Genomic DNA, 26,941 nt, shown 5'->3' with positions numbered 1-26,941 from the left:
CTATATTCTATAACCAGATTTACTTAGTTTTTCAGGAAAACAGAAGACATGCTACAAAATGTTATCACCAAAGCCTTTATCTCATTCCATTCGACAACAAATGCGTTTTCTTACATTTACAAAAAGGAATTTTTTTTTTTTCCCTTTTATATTTAAGGGACTTTTGCATACTACATTATGTTCTTTTAAAAAATGATCAATAGGCAGCCACACTTTTTTGATGGTCAGAGAATAAGCTACCTACTGGTGGAGATACGAAAAAAAACACCAACAGAAATTAGGAGTCATGCAGACACAGTGAGAAACCCAAAGATGAGGAGACAGAATCATTGCAGTGAAGTAAGGAGGAAGCAGGGAGGTTTTTGAGAAATAGTATCATCAAAAAGTCAATCTCATCATTTAATACGCAGCCAGAAAATCAGATATTCAGCTTCCTATATCTGTTCAAGCCCCCATCATATTAATCTCACCTGAAACTAACCATAAGAGTCAAGTAGGCTTACACCAATGCTTTTACATGCTCCTTTTTGACCTTGCGCTCATGCTTACACCTGAATATGCAGGGCAGATAAATGGATGCATTCTCCAAACAGAATCATAGCAGCTCTATACTTAGTTTTGCAGGACTGCATCCTTCACTTGTCTTTTTCAGGACTGAAACAAGCTCAGTGACTGGTAGAGAGTGATAAAGAACAATTTAAAAGGATTTTATACCTTTTTTCTGTTTTGAGGGGCATCATATGGCATTCAAGATACAAAACAAGTGCACAAGAGTTAGTTTTCAATTCCGTTTTACACCATTGCTTGTTATATTTAACCTGTGATTTTTATACTGAACCTCTAGTTTTTTTTCATACTGTGTTCTTTCACTTGCTTGACCTCTTTTAAGGCTTGCTGGACAATCTTACAATTATTTACTCCTGTATGGCACTGTTTTTAGACAGGATGTAACAGAAAGGTAGGGGAAAACTATTGCATACTCGCACACACTTTGACAAGGCCATAATGTTGAACATTATAACAGAATGTGTGGTTCAATGGATAATGCAGCAAACAGTCATTAGGGCCTCATGCTGTTCATGAGCGACAATGTAAAGCCCACTTGATGTAGTTTAAAAAAACACTTATATCTCTCTCTCACACACACACACACACACACACACATAAATCAAACAATATGCAAACATAACTAAAATTATGCACGAGGATGCTGTACTGTAAATTGGATTAGACAGCAATTACATTGGCATCTTACGTGCTTTTACTCTACAGAAGGTGGCTGCATACAGTCCAGGTTTTTTTTTAATTATTTATTTCTATCAAATATAGAGTACAATTCAAGGTTTGAACACATTTAAATTGTTTAGCATTACTGTTTGATCTTAAAGGTCAATTTCTGTTGAGAAATATACATAGTGTCTGTTTATGAATGTCTTTAAAAACCTAATTTCTTAAAAGTTTTTAATGGATTACTGGGCAGAGTTTGACTACTTTAAAGAAGCTAGAATATAAAATTTAATTTAGATTTTTTTTTTTAGATTTGACATTTTCATCACAAAATGTATTGTAATATGTGAGAAATAATTAGAATGAATAAAGTATCAGGTGTGTCCATATTTTTAACTGATGCTGTAAATATAGCCTAACATTTCATTAAACATTTTATTTGATAATATTTTTTGTTTTTTGCACATCTGTGCCATCTACTCTGAAAAGTCTATTAATGTTGCTTTTTTTAAATTTAGTAAGGTTAGTTATCTCAGCCATATCTCAGCCACTGGACTGAAAAAAAAAAAAACTAGCTTTGGATGAAATCCAGCTCAAATAAATAAATAAAGCCTTTACAGTAACTGCCTTTGGAATATATGCTTATGATGTGTGACTGCTAACTAAAAATTTATTTAAAGGCAGCATTGGACATTGCTGCTTCACATCTGGCTGCAATTGAAACCAGGCTGCATGCTTCAGTACAGTAGGACACAATCTTAGAAAGACCCCAGAATAAAGGAAATAAAAAAAATAAAATAAAATAAAATAAAAAAAAGTACAAACAAACAAGTCATACCAGGACAGTGATTAAGCCTTTGGCACAGTCACTCTTTAGAACAGAAAAAAATATCAAATTCAGATTTTACTGATGTACAATGAATCACCCCTTCACCTCTCACTGAGAAATCTGTCAGAGTGTGTATGTGAGGGGGAAAGAGAGAGAATGAAAGTGATGTGTTGGATTGTCTGTGGTTTTAGCTTGCTAATGATGTTCAGTCTGTTCTTTCTTTTAGTGACACTGAGGGTCGGGTCTCTCCAATTGAAGTCCATTTGTTTTAGTGCAAACGTACAGAGAGTTGACCCTCAATAAAACGCACCCAGACAAACATACACAAGTACACACACGATTAATGCCAGGCAGGGAGCTGATGTGACATTCCATGTGAATGTCCCAAAGAAGGTGCCTCCCTTTAACTGGATTTAAAAATTCTAAAAGTCATAGTTAAAAATGTTTACCTCTGCAGTCTTCTCTTCATTCTGCATTCTCATCAGTTAAAGGACTAGTTCACTCAAAAATGACAATTCTGTCATAATTTAAGGAGCTTGAACATCTCCTTAAGTCTGAAACAACATCCGCGTGAGTAAATGATGACAGAATCCATTTTTGGTCTCACTATCCCTTTAAATGTGATACTGAAACATGATTGGCTGAGGAGAAGACGACGGCTGTACATAATTTACGAAATGGTTTGATCTGTATCTAAAGAATTCTTCTGAACAAAAATAAAGCTAAAGAAAGGAGACACAAAAATACGACATCTTCAGGTATCAAAAAAATCTTAATCAGCCATCACTGCGCATCTCATCCGTCAGTCATGTTTGATCACATTATGACCCTTTCCAAAAGAAGAAGCCTATTTGAACTCCCCCATACTCACATGGGACCATATACAGTACATCCACAGCACATTTCCAGTGTCTTCACAGGCCCCTTTAGCTACTCAGGGAGAGAGTGTTCGTTTGAGGGAGGATGAGAGAGAGGGAAGAAGGCATAGTCAGGGAGTGTTCAGTTGTGTGTTAGACACTGGAAGCGGTTTTTGAAGTACAAGAGGCCATTTTTGGTGTGTGCCGCGTCGGATGAAGCAGGAGGGTAACGGAACTTCGCATAAGTTTTGTCGCTTTCCGACTGGCCCCACGGCAGCTTGATCTTGGTGGCGTGGTTCACGATGACATCATCACAAGACCCAACATGCAGGGAGCCGAGCCCATCAATAAAAAACTCTGTAAAACAAAATAATGTTTTGCCTAAATTTAGATAAAGTAGTATAGTTTTAATACAGGCCATAACATAATTAGCAGCATAACACAAAGTAATTATCAGCATATCGGTATCTTGCCTCAGAATGTAATATCGGTGCAACTAATGAGTTCTTGGGAAATTTTGCTGCAAAATACAGCACAATCCAGGAATCACCATACTTTTGTATTTGGACTCACCCAAATGCGCAACACGGGCTAGTCGGGGGTCAAAGCCCACCTGCTGCACTTTATCTGTCCTGGCAAGAAAGAAATTGATGACTCCATCAGTGACAACACAGTGAGGAAATCCCTGGATGATGTGATGGAAGCCTCTCCGCATGTGCAGACAGTCCCCGTCTTCCTCTCCAGCTTCAATTGAAATCGTCTGCCTGTAGGTGGCAGTGTAGCCTGTGGCTTCACGCACTGCTCCTCCAACCTAAACACACAGCAGCCAAACACTAAGAACAACGCAGGGATGATAAATTGAACTGGAGGTATCCCTTCCAAAAGAACACCTTTCATCAATTTTTGTCTCTTTCTCTTCATAAAAGCAGATGTGCTTGTCTCCGTCTCTAAAGCATGACTAAAGCTGGGTGACTGTGAGCACAGAAGACTCGTTCACTGGAAAGGTCACATAGCTACCCATTTCAGAACAATAATCTGCCCTAGATCTGCCGCTGCCTAAAGAAAAATGTCAGGCAAACTGCATTTATTGTACTCTTTCAAATTTACCATACCTTTACCATTCAAAACTCTTTCTCTGTAATCAGGGTACTAAACATTTAACAAAATTCAAACACAAAGAAACATGTTGTTGTAAAAATATCTTCCATTTTTGACCTCAGCAGATTTGAACAATTGTTTCCTCTGTTTGAATTCCACAGCAATCAGTGCCAGAGACAGAGAGTAGGAAGGTCTCCCAAAGCCTGTTTCAGTAGTAAATACTGCTCAATCAGAAGGAAGATCTGTAATTGGTGGTTATCAGTGTATTACAAGGGTACAAAACAGATTTCAGTACTTCAGTAAGCTGGTATATTAACATTATATCAGTTAATGAAATTACGGTATTTAACCGTAAATTTAAGTTAAAACCGTAAAAACTAAAACATTACTACCATATTTTTTACGGTAAAATTTGTTTTTACCGTATATTTTACAGATTTGTTTTTACAGTGTATGGTTTATCTGAGTTCTTCAAGCCTTCTCATGTATTTTCATTATAATAAAGTATATAATTTCTTCCACCACGGCCGCGCAGAGAAAGAATGTTCTGCGCACATGCAAAAATGAGTTGGGAAAGCCATTTGATTGTATTCTAGTAAAAACGAAAGAATTGCAATGTAAACCGCTATAGAGCTGGTGCCGCTATAGAGTTAGAACCGGTGAATGCGGTTTACAGGTTTCATAGAAAGAAAATGATGTGCACCAAATGAGTCGCTGTAGAAACTGAATACTTCAATGGTTGCGGACGAAAGAGCTCAAATCGAGAGACAATGCAAACGCAGTGACGTGAAATAAAACGTCCTCATGTATTAAAGAAGAGTGGCTTGATTAAGTGCTGGAAATAGCAGAAGATGGGCACAGAACGGTAACAAAACTCTGAGACATTTACAGTCACACACAGGTGTATTGTGCAAACTGTACTTCATAGGGATGTTTAGAAAGCTATAGAAGAATTCACGTTTGTTTTTTTAATATTTAACTCCAGATCTCTGTTTAAATGCTTCAGTTTGCTTTCTATTTTCTTCTATAAGTTTAAATGCTCATTGTTTTGATATTATATTATATTATATAGCTCTATATTATAAACCTAATAAATAATTGACCTTGTTTTTTTTGTTTTTTTATGGAGTCACTTAATGCTCATCAAGGCTGTATTTGTTTGATCAAAATACAGAAAACAAAACAGTAATATTGTGAACTCTTAGGCTATTGCAATTTCTAATATTGGTTTTCTATTTGGTTTTCAAGCAAAGCTGAATTTTCAGCATCATAACTCCAGTCTTCAGTGTCACATTATCCTTCAGAAATCATTTTAATATGCTGATTTATTATCAGTGTTGAAACTGTTGTGCTGCTCATTATTTTTGGAACCTTTTTTCTTTGATTAGGCTAATAAAAAGTTAAAAAGAACAGCATTAATTAAAAATATAAATATTTTCTAACAATATATGTCTTTACTATCACTTTTTATCCATTTAACACATCCTTGCTGAATAAAAGTATTAATGAAAAAAAATAAATAAATAAGAAAGAAAAAAATGTACTGACCCCAAACTTCTGAATATTGCAACACAAAATTTCTATTTTGAATAAAGACTGTTCTTTTTAACTTTTTATTTCTCAAAGAATCCTGAAAAATATTACAGGTCCCAAAAAAATATTAAGCAGCGCAACTTTTTCCAACATTGATTATAAATCAGCATATTAGAATGATTTCTGAAGGATCATGTGACAATGAAAATTCAGCTTTTCTTCACAGGAATAAATTATATTTCAAAGTATATTAAAATAGAAAACATGGTAACACTTTACAATGTGATGTCATTTGTTAACATTAGTTAATGTATTAACTAACATGAACAATGCATTTATTACAGTATTTATTAATCTTTGTTAATGTTAGTTAATGGAAATAATTCATGTTCATTGTTTATTCATGTTAGTTCACAGTGCATTAACTAATGTTAACAAGCACAACTTGTGATTTTAATAATGCATTAGTAAATGCTGAAATTAACATTAACTAAGATTAATAAATGTTGTAGATGTATTGTTCATTCTTAGTTCATGTTTACTAATGTTGTTAACTAATGAACCTTATTGTAAAGTGTTACCAAGAACTTTTATTTTAAATTGCAATAATATTTCACAATATTATTTTGTGAAATAATATTCAGTATTTTTTAGCAAAAAATACAGCCTTGATGAGTCTAAGAAACGTCTTTAAAAACTTTACTGATCCCAAACTTTTGAATGGCAGTGTATTGTACTGTAAAAATGTTTTCTCAGGTAACCTAAAATGTACATCATTTAGTTACATCACGGGTCAATCAAATATAAATAGCACATTAAAATTAAAATCTACACACTTTTTTGTGTGTGCACTGTACAGGTCTGGTATAAAGAATGTTTTTGCTCAGGTGGCCTAAATGTCCGCCCAATAGAGAAAAGTTTTGCTCAGCAAGAAAAAAAAAATTAGAGGGAACATTGGCTCCAACCCTAATCAAACACACCTGAAGAAGCTAATCAATGTCTTCAATATCACTAGAAAGTTACAGGTATGTGTGTTTGACATCCCTGATATAGATATTTATCATGATATTTTACTATTCATTTACCATTAATGGGGAAGGAAATGCTTTCCACATGTTCGTTAGATCTTGAGAATAAATATAAACCCTAACTTGTTTGTTCACAATTAAACTTCACAGAGTAGCTACCTAAGATGCTGCACAACAGAACTGTATAAATGAAAACATGGATGAAAATATCTTGGTTGTATGATATTTAAAAAAATGTTCATATTATTAATGTTGCTTTAATAATTATATTTTAGTACATGATAGTAATATATTTGTCATAATTTCTTCAAGTTAAACTGCACTTTCATTTTTGGTAGGTTGTCGTGAAGATTTTTGAGTTTCAGTTTGTATTTGACAGTAGTTTTTCTCAAATGAAACAGTAAAAAGCTTGTGAAGTGACTCAGAACAGTTCTGGAAATCATGTGTTCATGTCCTCATAATCTGAGGTATGAGATGCTGAAACACCGCTAGCGTCATGTATTTGACTATAATGTAATTCGATTTATTAGCAACATGAACTGACTGGCTGTAGTCGCAACTGAGTGGCTGGTAATCTACATAGAGTAAAACTGTTCACAGTTCATCATCATTATCAACATAAATTTTGTTGTGATCTCAATATGATATTGTTTATCGCCCAGCCATAGAACTAACCTTTTCAGTTCAATAACCGCAGATTACTGATGAACATAATCCACAAACAACCAGAAAGCAGGCAAATATATTTTTAAACAATCTTTGTGCTATGCTTCCTTATATAAATGCCACTTGGTTGATATTTTGTTACATGAAACAGTATCGTTCGTATACTTTAAGTGTGATGCAGATGCACAATTATATTTTGCTGCCACTGGACATACAGTAAAAAGAGATTAGTTTTTCTAAAAGCATTGTTAAAGAATAACATGATGTCTAACTCCTCTACCACTTGAGATTTTTAATTAACAGAGACTGAGCCTGTTGTTGTGCATATCATGAGGGTGGGACGGCTCCTTTTTGATCAAAGGTTTAACTGGGGACTGTGACGGTTCCTAAGGTGTAAGTTCCTTACCACAAGAGGGACCTGAAGAAACACTTTGCTTCCTGTGCAATGGAAAAAGTCCTCAAGGGGTTTTTAAGCTTTTGATGTGCACCTGATCCACTCAACACATACAATATCTCTGCAATGACTCTTCACTACCTAAGACTGAATTGAATAAAAGTGTATTGGTTGTTTTGTCTTTATTTGATAGACAATATTCACAGTGCTTAAGAAAACCCTTGCATTAATGAGAGTTGTCACATACTCTACATATCATGCTACTGTACATTTATTTTCTCACCAGGTCAAGTGTGGTTTTCTCCAGCACATCCACCAGCTTCTCCAGCTTTGTGTTGGCAGTAAAGATAAAGTCATCATCCACCCACAGCACATATTTGGTAGTGACCTGTGACACGGCCAGGTTACGACCAGCAAACCAGCCCTGAGACACAGACATACATATTCAGATCCCATCATACTGCATGTAAAAACAGACAGAAATGTGTCAATCTCAATGAAGTGACCCACCTTTCCAAAGGGCATGATGTAATGTTCGATATAAGGGCCTGATACTGTTTTTGGGTGTTCACTGTCATCTGCTATCACTATTGTAACTGTTGGATAGTACTGTCGTATGCTGTCAATTAAATCTTGGAGCTTGTCATAGCGCAGGAAGGTTTTAGTTGCTATGGTCACGAGAGCGCTGATGTTGTACTCTGAAATTGGACAAAAAGAAAGGCAAATGTAAATGGAATCATGTGGCTTTGGTTTCCTTGCTATATTAATAACAAATAACACTAAAATCACAGAGTGAAACATTGTTTTGCCATGAGCAGGTGTAAATCTGCTGACATCTAATATACAAAGAATAAATTTAACTGTAGCAGCAAACAATAGCATACTACATTATTGAGTGTTAGACAGCGGTACGAACCACTTTCTGTAATCTGATGATAACTGGTGGCTGATGTAATATGTAATTCTCTTGGCTTGCATTATAAGTACATTCTTAGTGTAGAATATTCTTTAGTATCATTTTGCCACTTTCAATTAATTTATGTTTATATTTTTTTGCAACAATATAAATGTCTTTACTGTCACTTTTAATGAATTTATTGCTTCCTTGCTAAATAAAAGTATTCATTTAAAATAAAAATAACAAGCAAAAATCTTACTATAGTTTAACTGATTAACCAAATTTGAACTGTGGGGTCTGATTCTGCATCTCAAATCATATTTGCACAGGTTATTTTAGTATTACTTATATACTATTGTAGCATTTGGACCAATCAGACACACAATTTTTCATTAGATTTAACAAATATTAGATTAACAAATAGTCACAGACCCCTCACCCAATACACATACTGCATGCCAGTATGTCTGTGAATGACTCCAGGCCCCCGGTTCCATGGCAACCAATCTGATAAAACTAGTTTTATTGCTCAAAGGAATGCGGGCAGAGCAACACTCACTTCATTTCCCCTCAAGAAAGACACATAATGCCCATAAAATCCTTCAGGTCATTGTGTATATTATTACTGTTCTTGTGTATTGTATACTGTTTTATGCATGCTTATGATAGATCACTAGTTAATATCACCTCACTTATACCATGTTTGGTCTCTATCAATTCGTCTTCGGATGATCTAATTGAGAGTGAATATTACATGTTGATACCTATGCAACATATTAGTGTCCTAAGAATCTTTAGTAGTTTGTGCATTAATCCCAGGCGAATTACATATGCAAATTACCATGTTCAGAGACAAAAAGTCGCAAACTTTCCCTCCAAAAGTTCAAGACACCATTGGCTCTTTGACACCCCGGAGGTGTGACCTCTATATCAGATAAAGCTCTTACATCGCCTCCAGTCTGCGGTTCTTTTAGATCCTACAAGGATGAGGAGGATGTGAGCTCCTCAGCAACCCTTAAGTTTTGCCCCAGGCCTTGCGGCCTTGACTTTCCATTCAACCAAAGATCCTCGGATCTCAGCAGATCTCTTTCTTAGCTCTTTTTCACTTTCTACCTGGGAAGGAACTCCCAATCACCATCGAGTCGATGCTACACTATTATATATTATTCAAAAAAATATTATATTTTTAAAAATATTGTATTTCTATTTTTATTTCATAATTCTTATTTATTCAGGGCGCATTTCTAATTTCCATTTTTTTCCATCTAATAATTATATTTTATTTTATTTTATTTCAGCTCTATTTCAATTAACAATAGCTATTTTAACAGTTTTAGTTTTAGTTTACTATAACAGCAATGATGTATTTACCTTTATCTGCATCAGATCCTGTGTTGTAGAGTTTCGGTGTTACTCCATGACGGATCTTGATGGTAAAAAGAGCTTGATGTCCTTCTGTGTCTAACTGCACTGAATCACAAGCACATAAAACTACATATCAAAATAAAGATTATCCGGTCCTGAGTTTACATGTACATTTGGGAAGTTATTTTTTTTTACAAGAATTACCCAGAAGCTGCATACCTGTGTCAGCTGTGCTGGGGTGGAACAGGGTGTTAGTATATGTGATAAACTGAAGCTGTCGATTCAGACTGGACAAAATGGTACTGCTCAGGGTCATGTGCATCTCGCCATCCCCCCTCACCTTTACCCCCTCCACTTCTGCTGCCACATTAAATGTGCCCAGCGATGCTGAAAAGTTCAGCTACAGAGAAAGATGAAAAACATAGTGTTCAGGAAGCATCCACAACACAAAAGCACAGGAAATAGACATAAATTATTCATAATATCACTTACAGTATATACATCTCGGGGCAGCTCTTTTAAGGCCAAACCTGAAACACATTACAGCCATGTATTCAGGGCCGGATTTACCTCTTATTGTGACAGGAAAAATAAATTTTGGGGCTCCCCTTCCCTATTAATTTATAATATTAACATCCCAAAACAGCAAACAAAACTAAACTGTAATCCAGGGAAACCATTGCAGTGTTCACAAGAAGTACAAAGTCATTCTGCTTGCATTCAGTCATTTCAGATCAAATGTAGTTCTTCACTCATTTGAGAAAGGAGAAAGACTGTTTAATTAAGTTAGCAATAAGTGACTCCAGCGTCGTCACTGCATTACCATTATGCACTATTTTTCTAATAATTGAATGGCCCGGAGTCAATTATACCGCTTATACTACGGTTACCACAACTCAAAGAGATTGTTCGCATTTTATTTCAAGACATTTGTCACGTTTTTGTCCTTAAAACACTCTTGTGTGTAAGGCTAATTTATCTAATCCTAAACCCCCTGTTGCTAAATATAAAACATCATTTTAGAGTTAATAACAGAGGCTTGAGCAATTGATATGCAGAATAGGCTAATGCACTTATTAGAAATGTGTTTAGTATTAGTATTTATTAGTTATTAGAATGTATGTGAATTACCTGAGCCTTTGCGTCTCTCAACAGTGTTCGGCTATTGCGTCTCTACTAATAGCAAAACTGAAAGTTTAACTGCTTCAAAAACAGCTACATTAAAATAGCATGTAGCTTTTCAGCTGCGAAAATATTTAGATAAAGTTGCAAGGCAGCATTAACAACAAGTTTCTGTGCGTGTGTGTCAGCACTATAATAATTCGTTAATAATTGATATTCCTTTGATAATAAAATGTAATTTAATTTTGACTTTTGTTTTTTATATTTGTTGATCAATGTCTTTTGGAGTTTTGGTTCTTTTGATAGACAAGTGCCTAGAATCCAGACCTGCATGTATTGTCACTGTCCAGCCTCTATAACTAAATTAAATGCACTCAACTTCCTTCTATTACAGTCACAGTCCATTCAGTAATTTAATAATGTGCTTTCATTTATAAACAATAAACAGTTGAATAATCCTGCATCTGCAATGGAGAAAACTGATATAGCTTATAGTGCCTCTTGTTGATGTGTTGTCTGAAAAAGACAGCGAAATGGACCCGGAGCAACGTATTTCAGGTTTTGCGGAAATGTAGCCACAGTAATGTATTTTAAATTAGCCTGTTTTGCGAAAAAAAAAATGTAGTATCTAGGGATGTAACGGAATTATCAATATCATGTTATTGTGATAGCAAAACTGTCTCAATATCATCGTGGTCACATGAAGATACGAAACGATAGGTGTTCTGGGCAAAAAGTGTAGTTTTTAAAATATATTTAAACTTTTTATTCTAACAAAACAGGTCTTTAAAGTTGTGTTTTGGGCCATTATGGTTTGGCACAGTATTTGTCAAATGAAATATAACTGAAAGCACAATATGGCTTAATCCCTTCATCAAGTTAAGTGTTTTCACTGCATGTTTCAAAGTGAAGTGCACAATTCGTTCAGACGATCAGCTCGTGATCCCGTGATTTCTGCGCCTCAGAATGGCTCCGTTCACAATGAATAAATGCAGTGAACTTGTTTATTGCATGTGCTGTGAGTTTAGCACACGTTTGGGAACACAACATCCACCAGTTATGCTTTACTTCTGCGGCAGATGATTACAGCATTTCACTAAATTTGTAGTGAGACGCGTTACTGTTTTCACTGAAACTGGAGTTTTCCTTCAAAATTAAAGCTCTACTGCCATTTCCGTCAAAATAAAAGCTTAAAAGTACAGTATGAATTGCTGACAGCTAGCGGTTTAAATGCAGTCCAAATTCAAAGTATCTCTTTAAAGTGTAGAAATTAGAAAATAAGTAATTTCCCTACTGTAGTGTAAAGCAAAAATAATATACCTATGAAATATTCATTTTAATTTATTTTACAATGCAATTATTTTACAATATTTGGCTATTCTTGTCATAGAAATAACAATAATATAAAATTGTTGTTATTATTATTATTATTATTATTATATTCTAGTGCTGTCAAACGATTAATCACGATTAATCGCATCCAAAATAAAAGATTTTCTTTACATAATATACAGTATGTGTGTGTACTGTGTATATTTATTATGTACTCACATACAGAATATATTTTGAAAATATTTACATGTATATATTTATATTTATATTAAATATAAATATATTTAATATAGAAATATAACAATTTCCTTAAATATATAAATGCATGTGTGTGTGTATTTATATATACATAATAAATATACACAGAACACACACATACATTATGTAAAGAAATCTTTTATTTTATTTTATTTTATATTCAAATTTGTTTGTTTTACTAAAACACCAGTGTGAATGTAATTTAGACTGAGACCGCAAATAAATAAAGTATATCACAAATAAAAAGAGGGTTGAGTCCCCTTTAAAGTTCAGGTACAAGTCAATTCACTGCCTTTTTTCTGACTTAAGTTTTCTTAGTTAAGAACATGGGTTGGAACTCTTAATTTTTAACTCTCAAAGTGCATTAGACAGAATAATTTAACTTGAAAATGTACAAAATGTTCTTTTTTTCCCAAGTCTTCATATATATTTTTTTATTTTATTTTTTAAATATCACAATAAATATTGTACCGTGGACTTCATATTGAGATATTAGTAGTATCGAATATTGACCGTAATATTCATTACATTAGATTGAAGATTTATTATTATACTGCTTAGTCTCATCACAGTTCTTCAGTCATATGGCAATACATTAATCTTCCTAGGAACAAAAAGTGTAATACCTGGTATAAGGATAGTTTTAAGTGGCCGAACCTCCACACCCTGTGTTGGGTACTGCAAAGGGTTGTTAGCTTCAGCTACAATCAGCAGATCAGCAGGGGTCTGCGACCTATACACACCAGGGTTACTATCGTTAACTAAAACTAAAACCATAAAAAGACTGTTTTCAAGATCAGAAATTCTCTGCAGAATTCATTTCATAACTTTTATCCCGTTGAAAAAAAACAACATATGCTGGTTAGATATGTTTTGAAGCATGGTAGCTGGTGTGAGCTGGTTTAACCTGGTCCTTAGTTGGTCATGAGCTGGTTTAAACTGGTCCTGAGCAGGATACTGGTCAATACCGGATTTCTGATAAGCTTCAGGTCAAACGATACGGTTATCAATACTTGCGTTGTTTTATCTCTGTATACTTAGGTGTTAATGGTGAAATAGCAGCTGATCTCATAAACCAATCTCAAACTGACGACGCGCCTGCCGTGAGAGGTTTGGCATGACACAAAGCGACACTGTCTCAATCTCTGTCCAGCACAGGTAAAATAATTATAATGCTAAAGATGAGGTAAAATTCATATTTCTTCATTAAATAGCTTACAAAGTAATTTGAAAACTTTCTGTTAGATGTAATTTCACAAAATTTGCAAAATGTTCCCTCTCAAAATGTGCAAATGGCTTCAAACCGCCACATTGCGTCTGCACTATAAGCAAGCTACACACTGCACAGTTCACACAGGAATTATCAGAGTTGATACCCATCGTTTAACCATTCAGCACTCGCATGCTCTCCTAGAGACTGTGTGCTCATACACACTCAAAGGGCACACACATAAGACCGCCTCAAATACAGCTCACAAAATCAGGCTTGTGCTTTGTGTAAGAAGCTATTGAGAGAGAAAAGTAACAGTATAGATAAGTACCAGCATCGATAAGTAGTATCGGTATCGATATCAATAAAATGTAAACGATACTCGTCCCTGGTCCTGAGCAGGAGCTAGTTGCTTTGGACCAGCACATGACCATCTTAAACCAGCTAAGAACCAGCTTAAACCAGCTCATGACCAACTAAGGACCAGATTAAACCAGTTCAAACCACTGCTACCATGCTTCAAAACATACCTAACCAGAATATGCAGATTTAGGGATATGGATTTATAAACCAAACAACTGAACATTGGCACTGGCATAAATTGATTAAATATACCTCATTTGGAAGCTCTGATACTCTTTGGCACGCCGTTTCTTCATCTCATGGAGCTGGGAGGCCTGGAAGGCAGTGTGCAGGGGATGGGCAGACACTCTAGGGAACAACAGCTGAGCAAAGGGTAGGTTGACTCCTCTGCTCTCTCCTTCACAAACGCACCCGTTGCGAGCCAAAAGCCTTGTAGAAGAGGAGGAGAGTTATCACATGATCAATCTGTCGGTTTTTGACTGGAAGGAAAATGTTTGCATCCTTCTGAGGTGACAGTAGAGAGTCTCTGTGTACAAATGTATATATAATAGGGGTGGCACAGTACATGTATTCGTACCGAACCGTCAAGATACGGACATCTCGGTTCGGTGCATGAGGCCTTACGACGAATTCAGGCAAATCACCCCCAATCCAGAAGGGGGCGCCCGCAGCAATGCAACGCTGTTTGATAACCGTCAGCGCCAGAAGAAGAACAGCGAATGCCATGAGTTGCGCACTTAAAAACAAAGCCCACTAGACAGTGACCATGTGCTGATTCTGAACGCGTCTCTCACATAGACTGACAAAGGAGTATAAAGGCTTGCGCACTCAACTGTTTGCGAAATGGGGCTTTGTGCTCGTGTATCCTACCTCTCTCATTCGGCACAAATCCAAATATTCCATAATATTTCCATATTTGCGATGTAACGTATCTGAATGCTAAACTATTATTTATTATGTAAATTACAGCCTTTGTACTTCAGTCGCGTTCCAACGGTGACACAGAGGCGCACGCGCTGATGTTTGGCTCACTGTATTTTATTTTGATAAAGTACCAACTGCACTGTCAAGTTAGCAATGCTGGAACTGATGGGTTTTGTGTGTGTGTGTGTGTGTGCGCGTGCGCTCCGGCGCGATCACTTCAACTGTTTCCTTATGCTAGCAGAATCGACTTTAAACACTTATTGTCTTATTAATAATCACTGTATAAAGGTCTGCTTTGATTTGTGTACACTTACAATGAAAACAAAACAGATTTTATATAACATGTAATAATATTTAGTATTTTCACATCTAGATGGATTTTTTTAAAATTTTCACTACTGTCTGTTCAAAATAAATGAAAAGAAACAGAGCATAGTAGATTTCTTTTTTTTTTCCCTGTTGTACCGAAATCGTATTGAACCGTGACCCCCGAACCAAGGTACTTACTGAACCGTGATATCTGTGTACCCTGCCACCCCTAATATATAAATACATAAAAGATTTATAGGACATCAGCATGTCAATTCTGAGTTAACAAAATAAATTCATGTACAGAATTTAAAGTGATGTTTAGAGATAAGTAGTAGATTTCTGAACAACTTTAAAAAGTATGTTCATTAAAATTTTAGTTTTTTTAAGATAAATGAATTATTGTATACAGCAAGGATTACATTAAATCGATCAAATTACAGTAAAAACATTTATAATGTTATGAAATGTTTCTATTTCAAATAAAATAAATAAATACAAATAAAATGATGTTCTTTTTAACTTTCTATTCATCAAAAGAATCCTGAAAAATGTATTTGGCTTGCACAAAAACATTAAGATATTAATGTTTATTAATAGAATAATAATGTTTCCAAAGGATCTAATGACACTGAAAACGGGAGTAATGGCTGCTGAAAATTCTGCTTTGCCATCACAAAAATAAACTACATTTTAAAGTATACTAAAATAGAATAAAGTTATTTCAAATGTAATAATATTATATCAGTTTTACTATATATTTGATCAAATAAATGCAGCTTTGGTGAGCATAAGAATTTTTTTAAAAAATTTTTTTTAAATTGTCCCACATTTTTGAACAGTAAAAATTACATGAAAGTTTGAGATAAGTAGTTGTTAAAAGTTGCAGGCGTTCTACGACCATCTTCCTCTACTTGAACCGATGTATCATAGAAAAACATGAAACATCAGCTTGTGAAGACTAACTGACCTGGCCACACTTTCCCTCACTCTGTAAGGGATGGTGCTAGTGCTGGGATCCGGTTCAGGAAGTCTCTCCTCCAGCAGCCGCTCAGCTCCAGGACCCGGTCTGTACCGGACATCCACAGTGCTGTAGACCCGTGTGGGCCAGGAATGTAGCACTGCCAAAACCAGCACCACTGATGCTACCAGAGCTAACAGCACAGTCTTACGTAGGGAACGCATGCTACAAGCTACAACACAAACAGAAACACAACACTGTTGAAACTTCATTCAGTGTAATTAAATTCATTTGTACAAAAATGATAGGGGTTCTTCATGTGAAACTTCACAAATTAGCTTTCTCTTAAATCAAATAATGAAGCATTAACTTCAATTCAATTTCCTAATTAGCCTTCATTTGATTTCCCTTCACTTTATAACAACGTGGAGGGAAGCACTATAGTAATTCCACAAACACTTCATAATACACTCACTCTATCCAATCAGAGCGAGAGGTACAGCAAGTTGCCATTACTGCTCCTAAAGGTCCATGGTACTGATTGGCTCGATCTTGATGTGACTGACAGTAGCTGAGGAGGCTGATGGAGGGCTCTCTCCATCTACTGAGATAAAAAAAAAAAAACCTTAGTCATGTCAGTTGTAGGGCATTCATTTACTGTATTCATTACTGTACATAAAACAGTCCAATGTACACTCTTACTTAAAAAGGTTCTTTATTGGGAATTGTGGTTCCAGGATGAACCTTTAACATCAATTGCACAAAAGGTTTTTTTTCCCACAAAAGTTGCAGCGCGTTGAGCTCTCTCGGCCACCGTAGTATTACTATTCAACTGTAACTGTATGTTACTATGGTTACCAATGTTTATAGGAAGCGCATTAATATAGAACGTGATTAAACTGACCTGGAACTACCTGTGCAACGAATTTAATCAACACCTGCCGGCCAATCAGAATCCAGTATTCAGACAGACCATGGCATAATGGTGTATTATCAGTAGTACACAAATGTCAAAGGTTGTATTAAGAGTCTTACAAAGATACTGGGTTTCTCCCTTGGGTTCACTGTTAAAGGAAGTAAACAAGAGTGTTAACCCAACAGTTCCTGTGGCGTATAGTCTTCACATGAGCTGAGAGTGCTAACAATCTTTATGCAGTATTGGATGGACATGCTGATCATAATCAATGTAAAGTAGGCTATAACAAGGATGTAAAATTACATTTAAGACACAATTTAATTTGCTTTATCTCTACAACAAAAACATCTTTCTGTAAACTGAAAAGGTACTTTCAGTACTTCAATAATTTGATACATTTTTAAAATGACTTCAATTACTTTAGTAAACGTGGTAGGCTTTACTCAACAACTTAAAGTTGTTTCCCCTGAAAAAGAAGTCAACATCATGTCGCTGTCAGCTGTATAAAATTATTTAAAACAAAAAAATGAAAATAGTCCACAAGAATTCATCAACATAACTAGACGTTTTGGCGTTAAAAACAATTGAAAACGTTCAAAGACAAACGGAAAAAAACAATGCGCAACTAACGCGGTAAAATTAGTTTTACGTTTGACATTCATTAGACATTCGGTTTCATAAGAATTAAACTCTTAACGCCTGTTATGTTTTGAGCCGTAACTAACTCAGATAGACATAAATATATGCCCTTTAGGTTGCACAAGGCTTAATTTTTAATTATAAATTAAAAATTAAAGTAAAAATTATAAAAAATTAACCATATAAATTAATTAAAAAATTTAACTACATTACATTATACTATAAAACTAATACTAAAATGTTCAGAAAAACAAACATCCCTGTTATTGCACAAGGCTCTGTTTTTGGAATTAGCATTTTATGTGTTTTATAATAATTTTACACCTTTTAATGTATGCAATAATACAAATCCATTAAACAACAACACCGTTTGTTCATATCATATTGATCATATTTTTTATATGTTTAATATACTCTACCTACTTAAATTCATTATGCATAGTTCCCCATAATGCACAAGGCTTATTTTCTTATAATATTCCTTTATTGTTTTTATATACAGTACTGAAAATGTATTTTTGTTGTGTTTTATATACTATACCTACTTCAATTCATTAAACTCTGACACCATTTCAGATAAAGGTATCAAACCAACTGTAAAATATTCAGAATATTATTCCCCATAATGCACAAGGCTTGTCTTCTCATAATATTCTTTTATTGTTTTTATATACAGTACTGAAAATGTATTTTTGTTGTGTTTTATATACCATACCTACTTAAATTCATTAAACTCTGACACCGTTTCAGATAAAGGTATCAAACCAACTGTAAAAATATCTAAATATTATTCCCCATAATGCACAAGGCTTGTTTTTATGATTATGCCTTTATTGTTTTTATATACAGTACTGAAAATGTATTTTTGTTGTGTTTTATATACTATACCTACTTAAATTTATTAAACTCTGACACCGTTTGAGATAAAGGTATCAAACCAACTGTAAAATATTCAGAATATTATTCCCCATAATGCACAAGGCTTGTTTTCTCATAATATTCCTTTATTGTTTTTATATACAGTACTGAAAATGTATTTTTGTTGTGTTTTATATACTATACCTACTTAAATTCATTAAACTCTGACACCGTTTGAGATAAAGGTATCAAAACAACTGTAAAAATATCTAAATATTATTCCCCATAATGCATAATGGATGCGACTTCCCTCCTCATACTGATGTGGCATAGTCTATCTATACAGAAGGCCAATGTGCGGTGATTCCCAGCCCACTGTAAACTATATACCTCACACAGGCCGCACATCTGACAGCATGCACCGTTGGCCTTCGAGACAGAAGCAGTTCAAAGCCTTGGCAAATAGTCAATAGCCATTAAGGGACATGATAACTGGCGTACTCATCATTGCCACTGACTAACGCCGCCTGTACAGCAATACAGAGAGGCACCATAGCCCTTGGCCTGTTGTCGCCATATGTCACATCATGCACAGAAAATTCCATCAGGCAATGCAGAGCCATAATTCCATTAGAAATGTATCTAAGAAACAAAATCCCTTCTAATCTATTCAAACACCAGAGAGTGAGTGGCGATCAGTTAATTTAGCGGTGCATATTTAATTATATTCACTCAATCGTGCGGCAGAAACAAACAAATGTGCCGTAAATAACTGAGAAAATGATATCAGTGCTAATAACAACAGGGCGGATGAGCGACCGAACACGTTCAGATAAATCTTACCTGTAATGTCGCCACCAAGAGGGATATCCTACCCTTAAAATACACCCGGAGCGCTTTTCATGTGAAAGCAAACAGCTGATAAATGCAGAAAATCCAATGGCATGGCATCCACCTCTGAGACAGAATGGAGGAGAGCGGAGAGGAGTCGGGCTACCCCCTCTGTGAATAGCGATGGAAGGCTGCGGCGAGCTGAAACGCGCTCATATGAGAGAGGTGGAGAGAGTGATGCAGCTTCACATCTCGCGCAGGGGCTGGCGCTCTCCCTGGCAGCTCAACACAAGGGGAAGGGGATTTATAAATGCTTAATGATCTGAATGGACATTAAATTTGTGGGGAAATTAACTAGATTTCTCGCACAGGTCTTTACTATTTGGATGTGACTCAATGAAATAGGTCTAAAAAAAAAATTATTTGCACACCTTGGAACATTAGTCAACCAATCAGATCCAAGCATTCCGCAGCCACGTACTAAAGCAACATAATTCATATGATCAATAACATTAATAATAGACCATGCACCTATTAATGGAAAGACATCATCTTGTCATGTGACGTGACGCCTGCTATCCATTCTCCAAACGACTTTTACAGGGATACTGGATCGCAGTGTTTAGAGCCAAAGGCAAATGGCCGTCACACACAGGTAAACATGTTTACATGAAATCACGACAGTCTGCACTTTGATTTTGACGCTTCATCTGTCCACTTTATTAGTTGTGGAGACACTGGTACTGTTGTATTCTGTAACTCTTTATGTTTGTGATAGGTGCTATGGCAGGGGCGGACCTACCGGGGTGGCACGGGGTGGCAACTGCCACCCTAAGAAAAAGCTGTGCCACCCCACCTGCCACCCCAGAATTATCACAGAATAAAATATAAATGTAAGCAGTGCTTCATGTGCTACTTTTCAGCCGCGGCGAAAATAAATGGCAAAAAACAAACAAAGTCTTTCACTAAACTGTGCACGATGGTTGCACGCGCAAGCAGCGCGCCCAGTGTAGTCGGCTTCATTAACAAATGACTCTTATGAACCGGTTCTTTTTGAGTCGAAAACACAAAGCGCGGCCCATACGAATTGTTTTTGCATTTGTTCGTGAATCAGATACTGATTCTCGGTTTATTCAGAAGTCCTCTGAGAAATCTAATCCCGTCCGGATGTGTCTGAGATAAGTGAGATTCATCCCGTAATTGTTTGGTGATCGATTCTCCGACCGCTCGCTCCACTTTCATCATGGATATAGAGACCTTTCTGCCATATCGGACGAAACAATAACATGAAATCAATAAGAAGATGCAGATCACGAAAACTAATAGCAGAGTTAGGTAAGAATATTGTATCGACGTTTTGTCGATTGTTAACATAATATAGGCTAACTGATTTTAGTTGGTCCATTTTCCCAAACCATTAATTCAGTTCTCAAAACAAAGACTTGTTTCTCAAAAAGTTTAACAATGATTAAGTTAAACATTAGGTAGCAAAACTGATTACACCAATTAGAATCTCTGCATCCCAACAACGGAGAGAGGAGAGAGCTGAATGAATAATATACATGGGTTTTACACACTCAGTATAATTACAGTACAGTACCAGTACATTAGATGATGGAAATTTCCATATTCTACATATTCTACATGTTGTACACCTTCAAACGTGTGACTGTCAAATTTTATTTGTAATCATTTTTTATGTGTAGCTACTGCATGTTTTCAGAACTGAGAAATGACTGCCTATAGCTAGTCTTGTGTCAGGAGACCAGGAAACTGCTGTATACTGTAATGAAATTTGACCAAATGTACAGTGGATGCTGAATTTACTTATTTTGTTAATTTACAAATCTTTGGTATTTGAACTTTTCTAGTGTTTTTCATCTACTGCAAGATTACTTTACAGTAGTAAAATGAAAATGATCTGTTCCCCAAAGTTCATTGCTGAATTATTATTATTATCTGTAATTTAATTTATGTTGTATACTGTAATAGACATTGAGCTGCAATAATAATTCCTTAATCCTAAGAGTTTTTTAAGTGTTATTGATCTCATGAGTTTTCACTGGGCAGGAAAGTCATCTGTGTATTTGAATTGTGTGTAAGTATTTAAGAATACCTGTAATAACTAGATTGAAACATTTGATAGACACATTTATGCTGGCTTGTCTTACATTTTTGTTTAAGAAACATAAATAGTTTGGTCAGTTAGATGTTCTAGGTGTTTGCTAAAGTGTTGCTAGGATGTTCTGGGTGGTTGCTAGGCTCTTGCAGTTGTTGGGGTGTTGCTAGACTATTTATAGCGTGTTCTGGGTGATTACAGACATTCCCACCTTTGGTAATAACAGAAAATCAAACATTGTTTTCAAAACTGATCCAGTTGCAATGCTTTGATATTATTGTATTTCTTTCTAATGTTAGAAAATTCAAAAGTGTTACTCTTAAACTTGCACTAAAACATGATTCATACCATCTAAGTAGCCTATGTAATATTAATAGAACTGCATGTCTTCTTCAGTGATACAAGCTCAGAAACATTTAGAACCTGTTGAAGTTTTTTATATTGTGTATTGACTTTGTGCCATGATGGATATTGAAAAATTTTCATTTTAAACAGTATAGATGATTACTTAATGGTAATGCAATATTTGTGAACAACTGTGCATGACAGACAATCAATCCCCAAAAACTATGGATGGGGGCTTGCTTTGGTGTTGCCACCCCTCATAGACCCCGTGCCACCCCTTTGCCACCCTAAAAATTATTTTCTAGATCCGCCCCTGGCTATGGGTTGTATATGTTGTCTACTGTCTTTTTTAAATCTGGACCTTGAGTCTGTAATAAAGTTTGATTGATTGATTATTAGCTTACAATAATGAGATTATTAATTAAATTAACTCTCAAAAGGAATTAACTCAAAAATAAAAAAAAATGTAGTACTGCAAAAAGAGATGTCAAAAATGACACATTGTGCAGAATTTTAACACAGTAGATGTGTGATCCATCTTAACACACAACTTGTGCAATGTAATTTAACACACAATGTGTCATTTAAACACATTATGTGTAACTGAAAATTATCAGAAACTGCTAATTAATGTGTTAATATGACTAAAATAATAAGCATTACCATCCATTTGTAATTCTACAAAACTGAAATAAATTGAATTTATTAATTCATTTAATTTGTCAAATGTTGTCAGGGTGGAGAACAAAAAAATGTTCTAAATCTCAATTTCATAAACTTAATTTAGATTATTAGATGACACAAATGCCTTGTAATGCGCTACAATACAGTATACATTAAAAAGTGTTACCAACATCAACTACACCTTGGATGATTGAAAATCGTACACAGTCAAGGCTATCAGACAACATTTCTCATAACATAAGATCAACTTATAACATAAAATGTCAGATACCAGATACCAGATACCAGGGAAAAAACAAATACACTTCAGGAGTTTAGAAAGCATCAAGACATCATTAAAAGAATAACGGTCCATGTAAAACATACCGGTACAAAAGGAAATTGAAGGAAAGAAATTTCCTATTTAACACTGCAGCGACTTCCAGGCAAAGGTGGCAGAAGATATGCCAGAACAACCAGCATTGGGTAGCACTTTTCATCTGAAAATGAATGAAAACGGATTAGAGATACAATAAATGTTTAAGTGCAGCCTAAGTAGGGCTGTTATGATAACCACAATACTGACAAGCCAGCTGCACAGGATGGCAAATAGTTTTTTTTAAGGCCAAGCCCTTCTCATTTTACACTAAATGCATGCATTTTTAATGTTAAATAAGTTAATAAGAGTGAAGAGAGTGTTTTTTTCTTTAAGACTTTGTGTACCATTGTGATTATTTACAGCGGCTCCATAGATCTGCACTAAAGAAACCTAAACAGTCAGAGATCAACAAGTGCAATTACCTGCATCTGTCCTTCTTCAGGTCAAGTCATATATTAATGAATATTTGTTATAAGAAATTATACATAAGAGATGTGTGCAAGTAAAGAGTTCACACATACATACCATCTGCTTGGTCTTCCATATATATTTATATATATATAAAAAAAGAAAAAAACAGTGTTACTAACAATATCAGAACTTTTGCATTGTCTGTTAAAAAATAAATATTTCACCCAAAAATGAAAATGATGTTATTGTTACTGTTGTTGTTACTCCCCCTCATGTTGTTCCAAACCTGTATGAGTTTCTTTCTTCTGCTAAGCATAAAATATATTTTTAAAGAATGCTGGTCATCAGACAGTTGACAGTAGCCTTTGACTTCCATAGCTGCAAAGAAAAGTACTATGGAAGTCAGTGGCTACCGTCGACTGATAGTTTATCATGAGAAATGTAAAGGCCAACTGACAACAGTCAAGGAATGCAAAAACCAAAATGTTCTTTCAGAGTAAAAATAAAACACATTTGGCGGTTTTAGAAATTAATTACATATTACTTACAAATCCATCTCCTTTTCCTTTGGTGGACCCAGCAAAGATGTGAAAGTAGTGACAAAAACAAGCTTTTCAGCACTTGATGGGTAACTGAAAACAGAGCATGTACAATATTAAAACACTTATCTCACAGCGCAAACACCACTGAGTAAAATTCAGTGTGGTCGAATATTTTCTTTGAATTTATATACTTACAAGTCACCCTTCTCCACCAAGTGACTGACACAAACTTTGACAAGCAGTCTCCTGGACTCTTTCTCAGCTCTCCTCAGATAACTGCTGCTTTGCTTTGAAGTAGAGAGTGCAGGCCTCCATGTTCATTTGGCACTGGAACATGCTACAAACATGACATGATGGCCGTGAATTTTACAGTTTAAACGCTATTATGCACATAAAGATTTTTAACTCAAACCGTTGCAGTCTGTCAGTCCTATAATGCCAGTCAATGGGCACACAATCTTTGAGAGAGAAAAAAACATGCACAGACAATTCCAAATTAAACCTTGCGGCTCGTGACGATACACTGATGTCCTAAGACATGAAACGATCTGTTTGTGCGAGAAACTGAACAGTATTTATATCATTTTTTACCTCTGATACACCGCAGTGTCCAACCATCCTGAGCTCATCCACAACCTCTATGCATATATATATATACATAGAATATGTACGGCTCATAGAAACCGTCGCTAATGAGGCATCTATGTATATATATATTAGTGGTGGGCCGCTATCGGCGTTAACGTGCTGCGTTAACGTGAGACTCTTATCGGGCGATAAAAAAAAATATCGCCGTTAATCTATTCTCAAAGTTGGGTTGGGAGCTGGGTCTATACTACGCAAGCTATGATGACTTTCACCTTGATATTTTAGCGCGGATGTATACCTAGCCGAATTGCACTGTAGGGGGCGAGAACGAGTCTTCGAACCTGTGTGTATGCGTGCTAACACGGATGCAGCTGTGAAGCAGCCGGGTTTGCTTCAGGGAAAATTAATTTTTAAGAAGCTTCCCAATGGAAATCGGCAAGTCATTTCTGTCTCTACGTTACATGGTCGCGCTCTCTGTATCGCGCGCACAGCGGAGTTCCGCCCCGGTTCGCGCGCACACACACACACACACACGCGCGCACACACACAAACGTAAGCGCACACACAAGTGAGCACACTCCCACTCCTATTTGTAAATATTAAGCCGCAAAACGTCTGTTTAAATATGACTTCTGTGTGTCTCTGTGTTAATGTATGGCACAGACGCCCCATACAAAAATGTAATATATGGCCATATATGTACTTATATTTTAAATAGCATGACATATATCTATACATATATTTGACTTATCTGAGAACACAATATATGCCTGCAACATATATGAACATTTATGTCTCCAAACATGTGAAGAAAATATTTGGTTTCATCCATATATGATACCATATAACTGCATATATTACAGAATAGTATTGGTTTCTCGCATATATGGACAACATTAAATATAAATATGTGACATACATATTTGTTTTCCACATATTTAATAAATGTATGTAAACATACATGCATGTGATACTGATGCATTTTTAAAGCTGTGGCATATGGCTGTGGTACTTTGTGGATGTATTTGTAAAAAATGACAAAGAAAACACTGCATTATTGTATTAAAAATACTATATTTGGTATTCACAAAATACAGACACAAAATCTCCAACTATAGGCATTTAATTACAAGGCATTCAGATATAAGATATAAAACAATACATTTTAAATATTGGCGTTTGAGGTATTCAGACATTAAGTATCATCTTTTGTATGGCAGTTGGCAAACAACGTCTGGTTGCACCTTCTGAAATGGAGTGTGTCAGAATAATCAATTTACCTACACTTAAATTATCAAACCAGTTCTTAAAAAAAAAAAAAAAAAAAAAAACATAAATCTCCAGAATTCCTTTGCAAAATATAATTTACTATCAAATGTATCTCTTCATCTATATTAAACCTGGCTTTTTTTGGAGTGCATTTACGTGGTGAATTACGTTACGCCATCTGCTCGTTAAAACCTATTTTTTACAGTCTATGGTTAAAACTAAAATAGAAAAATAATGATTGTAAGATAATAATAATAATAATAATAACATATTGGTTTTGATTTTTAAAACATTAACATTTTTCTTATTGAGAATTTTTTTTTTTTAAATAATGCAATCAGTATTTCCAGTTCTGTCACTATAGCAACACCCAAGTAAACTTAGACGAGCAGTCGACGACTGCAAGAAGAAGACAGACATGTATGCGCTTGTTAAATGGTGTGCAGGGGTTGATGAGGGGAAATTTAGTATTGTTCACATTAAATGCATACGAAATTTTGATCTGGAAAGTTTTGTAAACGGCGTGATTGTGGGGTGTGGGAAAACGACCAAAAGGTGGATTCCCCATTTATATGGCTACCGTTCAATCAGTTGGAGGTAAGTAACCCAGATAGCAAACTGACATAGAATCAACGTCGATTTTTGGTTGTAACGGTCAGTATCGATCGTCAATCAAATTTCGATGTTGAATCAACGTTCATTATTTGGTCGGTACATCAGAACGTTATTACGTCGAAAATGAAACATCGATTCAACGTCGAAACCACGTTGGCTTATCAACCGACACAGCCGACGCATCTGAGGGGAACAGGCCTGTAACTGTACCCGGGCAACTAAATAGTTTTATTCGTTATTTTATATTTATCCGTCTGTCTCTAAATATTAGCGGAAGATGAAAGCTTTAAAACAATGAATGACAAAACATTTTAACTCGAGCTTTGTCGAATGTTTTGTTATTTTTTTCTGCAGACATTTTTACACCGCTGGCATGTATAGGATAGGCATTA

General features: G+C 35.4%; 1 protein-coding gene across 4 annotated transcripts; it reads right to left on the bottom strand.

Moving 5' to 3' along the window:
• Positions 1 to 59: 59 nt before the first annotated feature.
• Positions 60 to 25,280, bottom strand: b4galnt1b (beta-1,4-N-acetyl-galactosaminyl transferase 1b). 4 transcript variants are annotated; one of them, XM_058779135.1, is made up of 14 exons: positions 24,273 to 25,280; positions 23,650 to 24,167; positions 23,133 to 23,245; positions 16,850 to 16,978; positions 16,384 to 16,606; positions 14,433 to 14,609; positions 13,234 to 13,340; positions 10,388 to 10,425; positions 10,115 to 10,295; positions 9,902 to 10,000; positions 8,143 to 8,330; positions 7,916 to 8,056; positions 3,487 to 3,724; positions 60 to 3,270 (listed from the first exon to the last, which is right to left on the bottom strand). In XM_058779135.1, the coding sequence occupies exons 5-14, from the start codon at positions 16,596 to 16,598 to the stop codon at positions 3,056 to 3,058; spliced, it is 1,599 nt and encodes a 532-aa protein (XP_058635118.1). In that variant the 5' UTR covers positions 16,599 to 16,606; positions 16,850 to 16,978; positions 23,133 to 23,245; positions 23,650 to 24,167; positions 24,273 to 25,280; the 3' UTR covers positions 60 to 3,055. The 4 variants fall into 4 exon arrangements, with proteins under 4 accessions (XP_058635118.1, XP_058635116.1, XP_058635117.1 ...); XM_058779133.1 differs by lacking the exons at positions 23,133 to 23,245; positions 23,650 to 24,167; positions 24,273 to 25,280 and adding an exon at positions 19,631 to 19,848 and having other exon boundaries at positions 9,902 to 10,021; XM_058779134.1 differs by lacking the exons at positions 23,133 to 23,245; positions 23,650 to 24,167; positions 24,273 to 25,280 and adding an exon at positions 17,077 to 17,496 and having other exon boundaries at positions 9,902 to 10,021.
• Positions 25,281 to 26,941: the final 1,661 nt, after the last annotated feature.

This window comes from Onychostoma macrolepis, chromosome 06 (assembly GCF_012432095.1).
Source record: "Onychostoma macrolepis isolate SWU-2019 chromosome 06, ASM1243209v1, whole genome shotgun sequence".
In the NCBI taxonomy this organism is placed as follows: Eukaryota; Metazoa; Chordata; class Actinopteri; order Cypriniformes; family Cyprinidae; genus Onychostoma; species Onychostoma macrolepis.
This window is presented reverse-complemented; position numbering and strand designations above follow the sequence as displayed.

Excerpts from the sequence above, each read along its gene's own strand:
- b4galnt1b (XM_058779133.1), bottom strand. The coding sequence starts at position 16,598 with ATGCGTTCCCTACGTAAGACTGTGCTGTTAGCTCTGGTAGCATCAGTG. Across the intron at positions 10,426-13,233 it reads TAAAACTATCCTTATACCAG|GTTTGGCCTTAAAAGAGCTG; the intron begins GTATTACACTTT and ends AATGTGTTTCAG. Across the intron at positions 8,057-8,142 it reads ACATCATGCCCTTTGGAAAG|GGCTGGTTTGCTGGTCGTAA; the intron begins GTGGGTCACTTC and ends TCTGTGTCTCAG.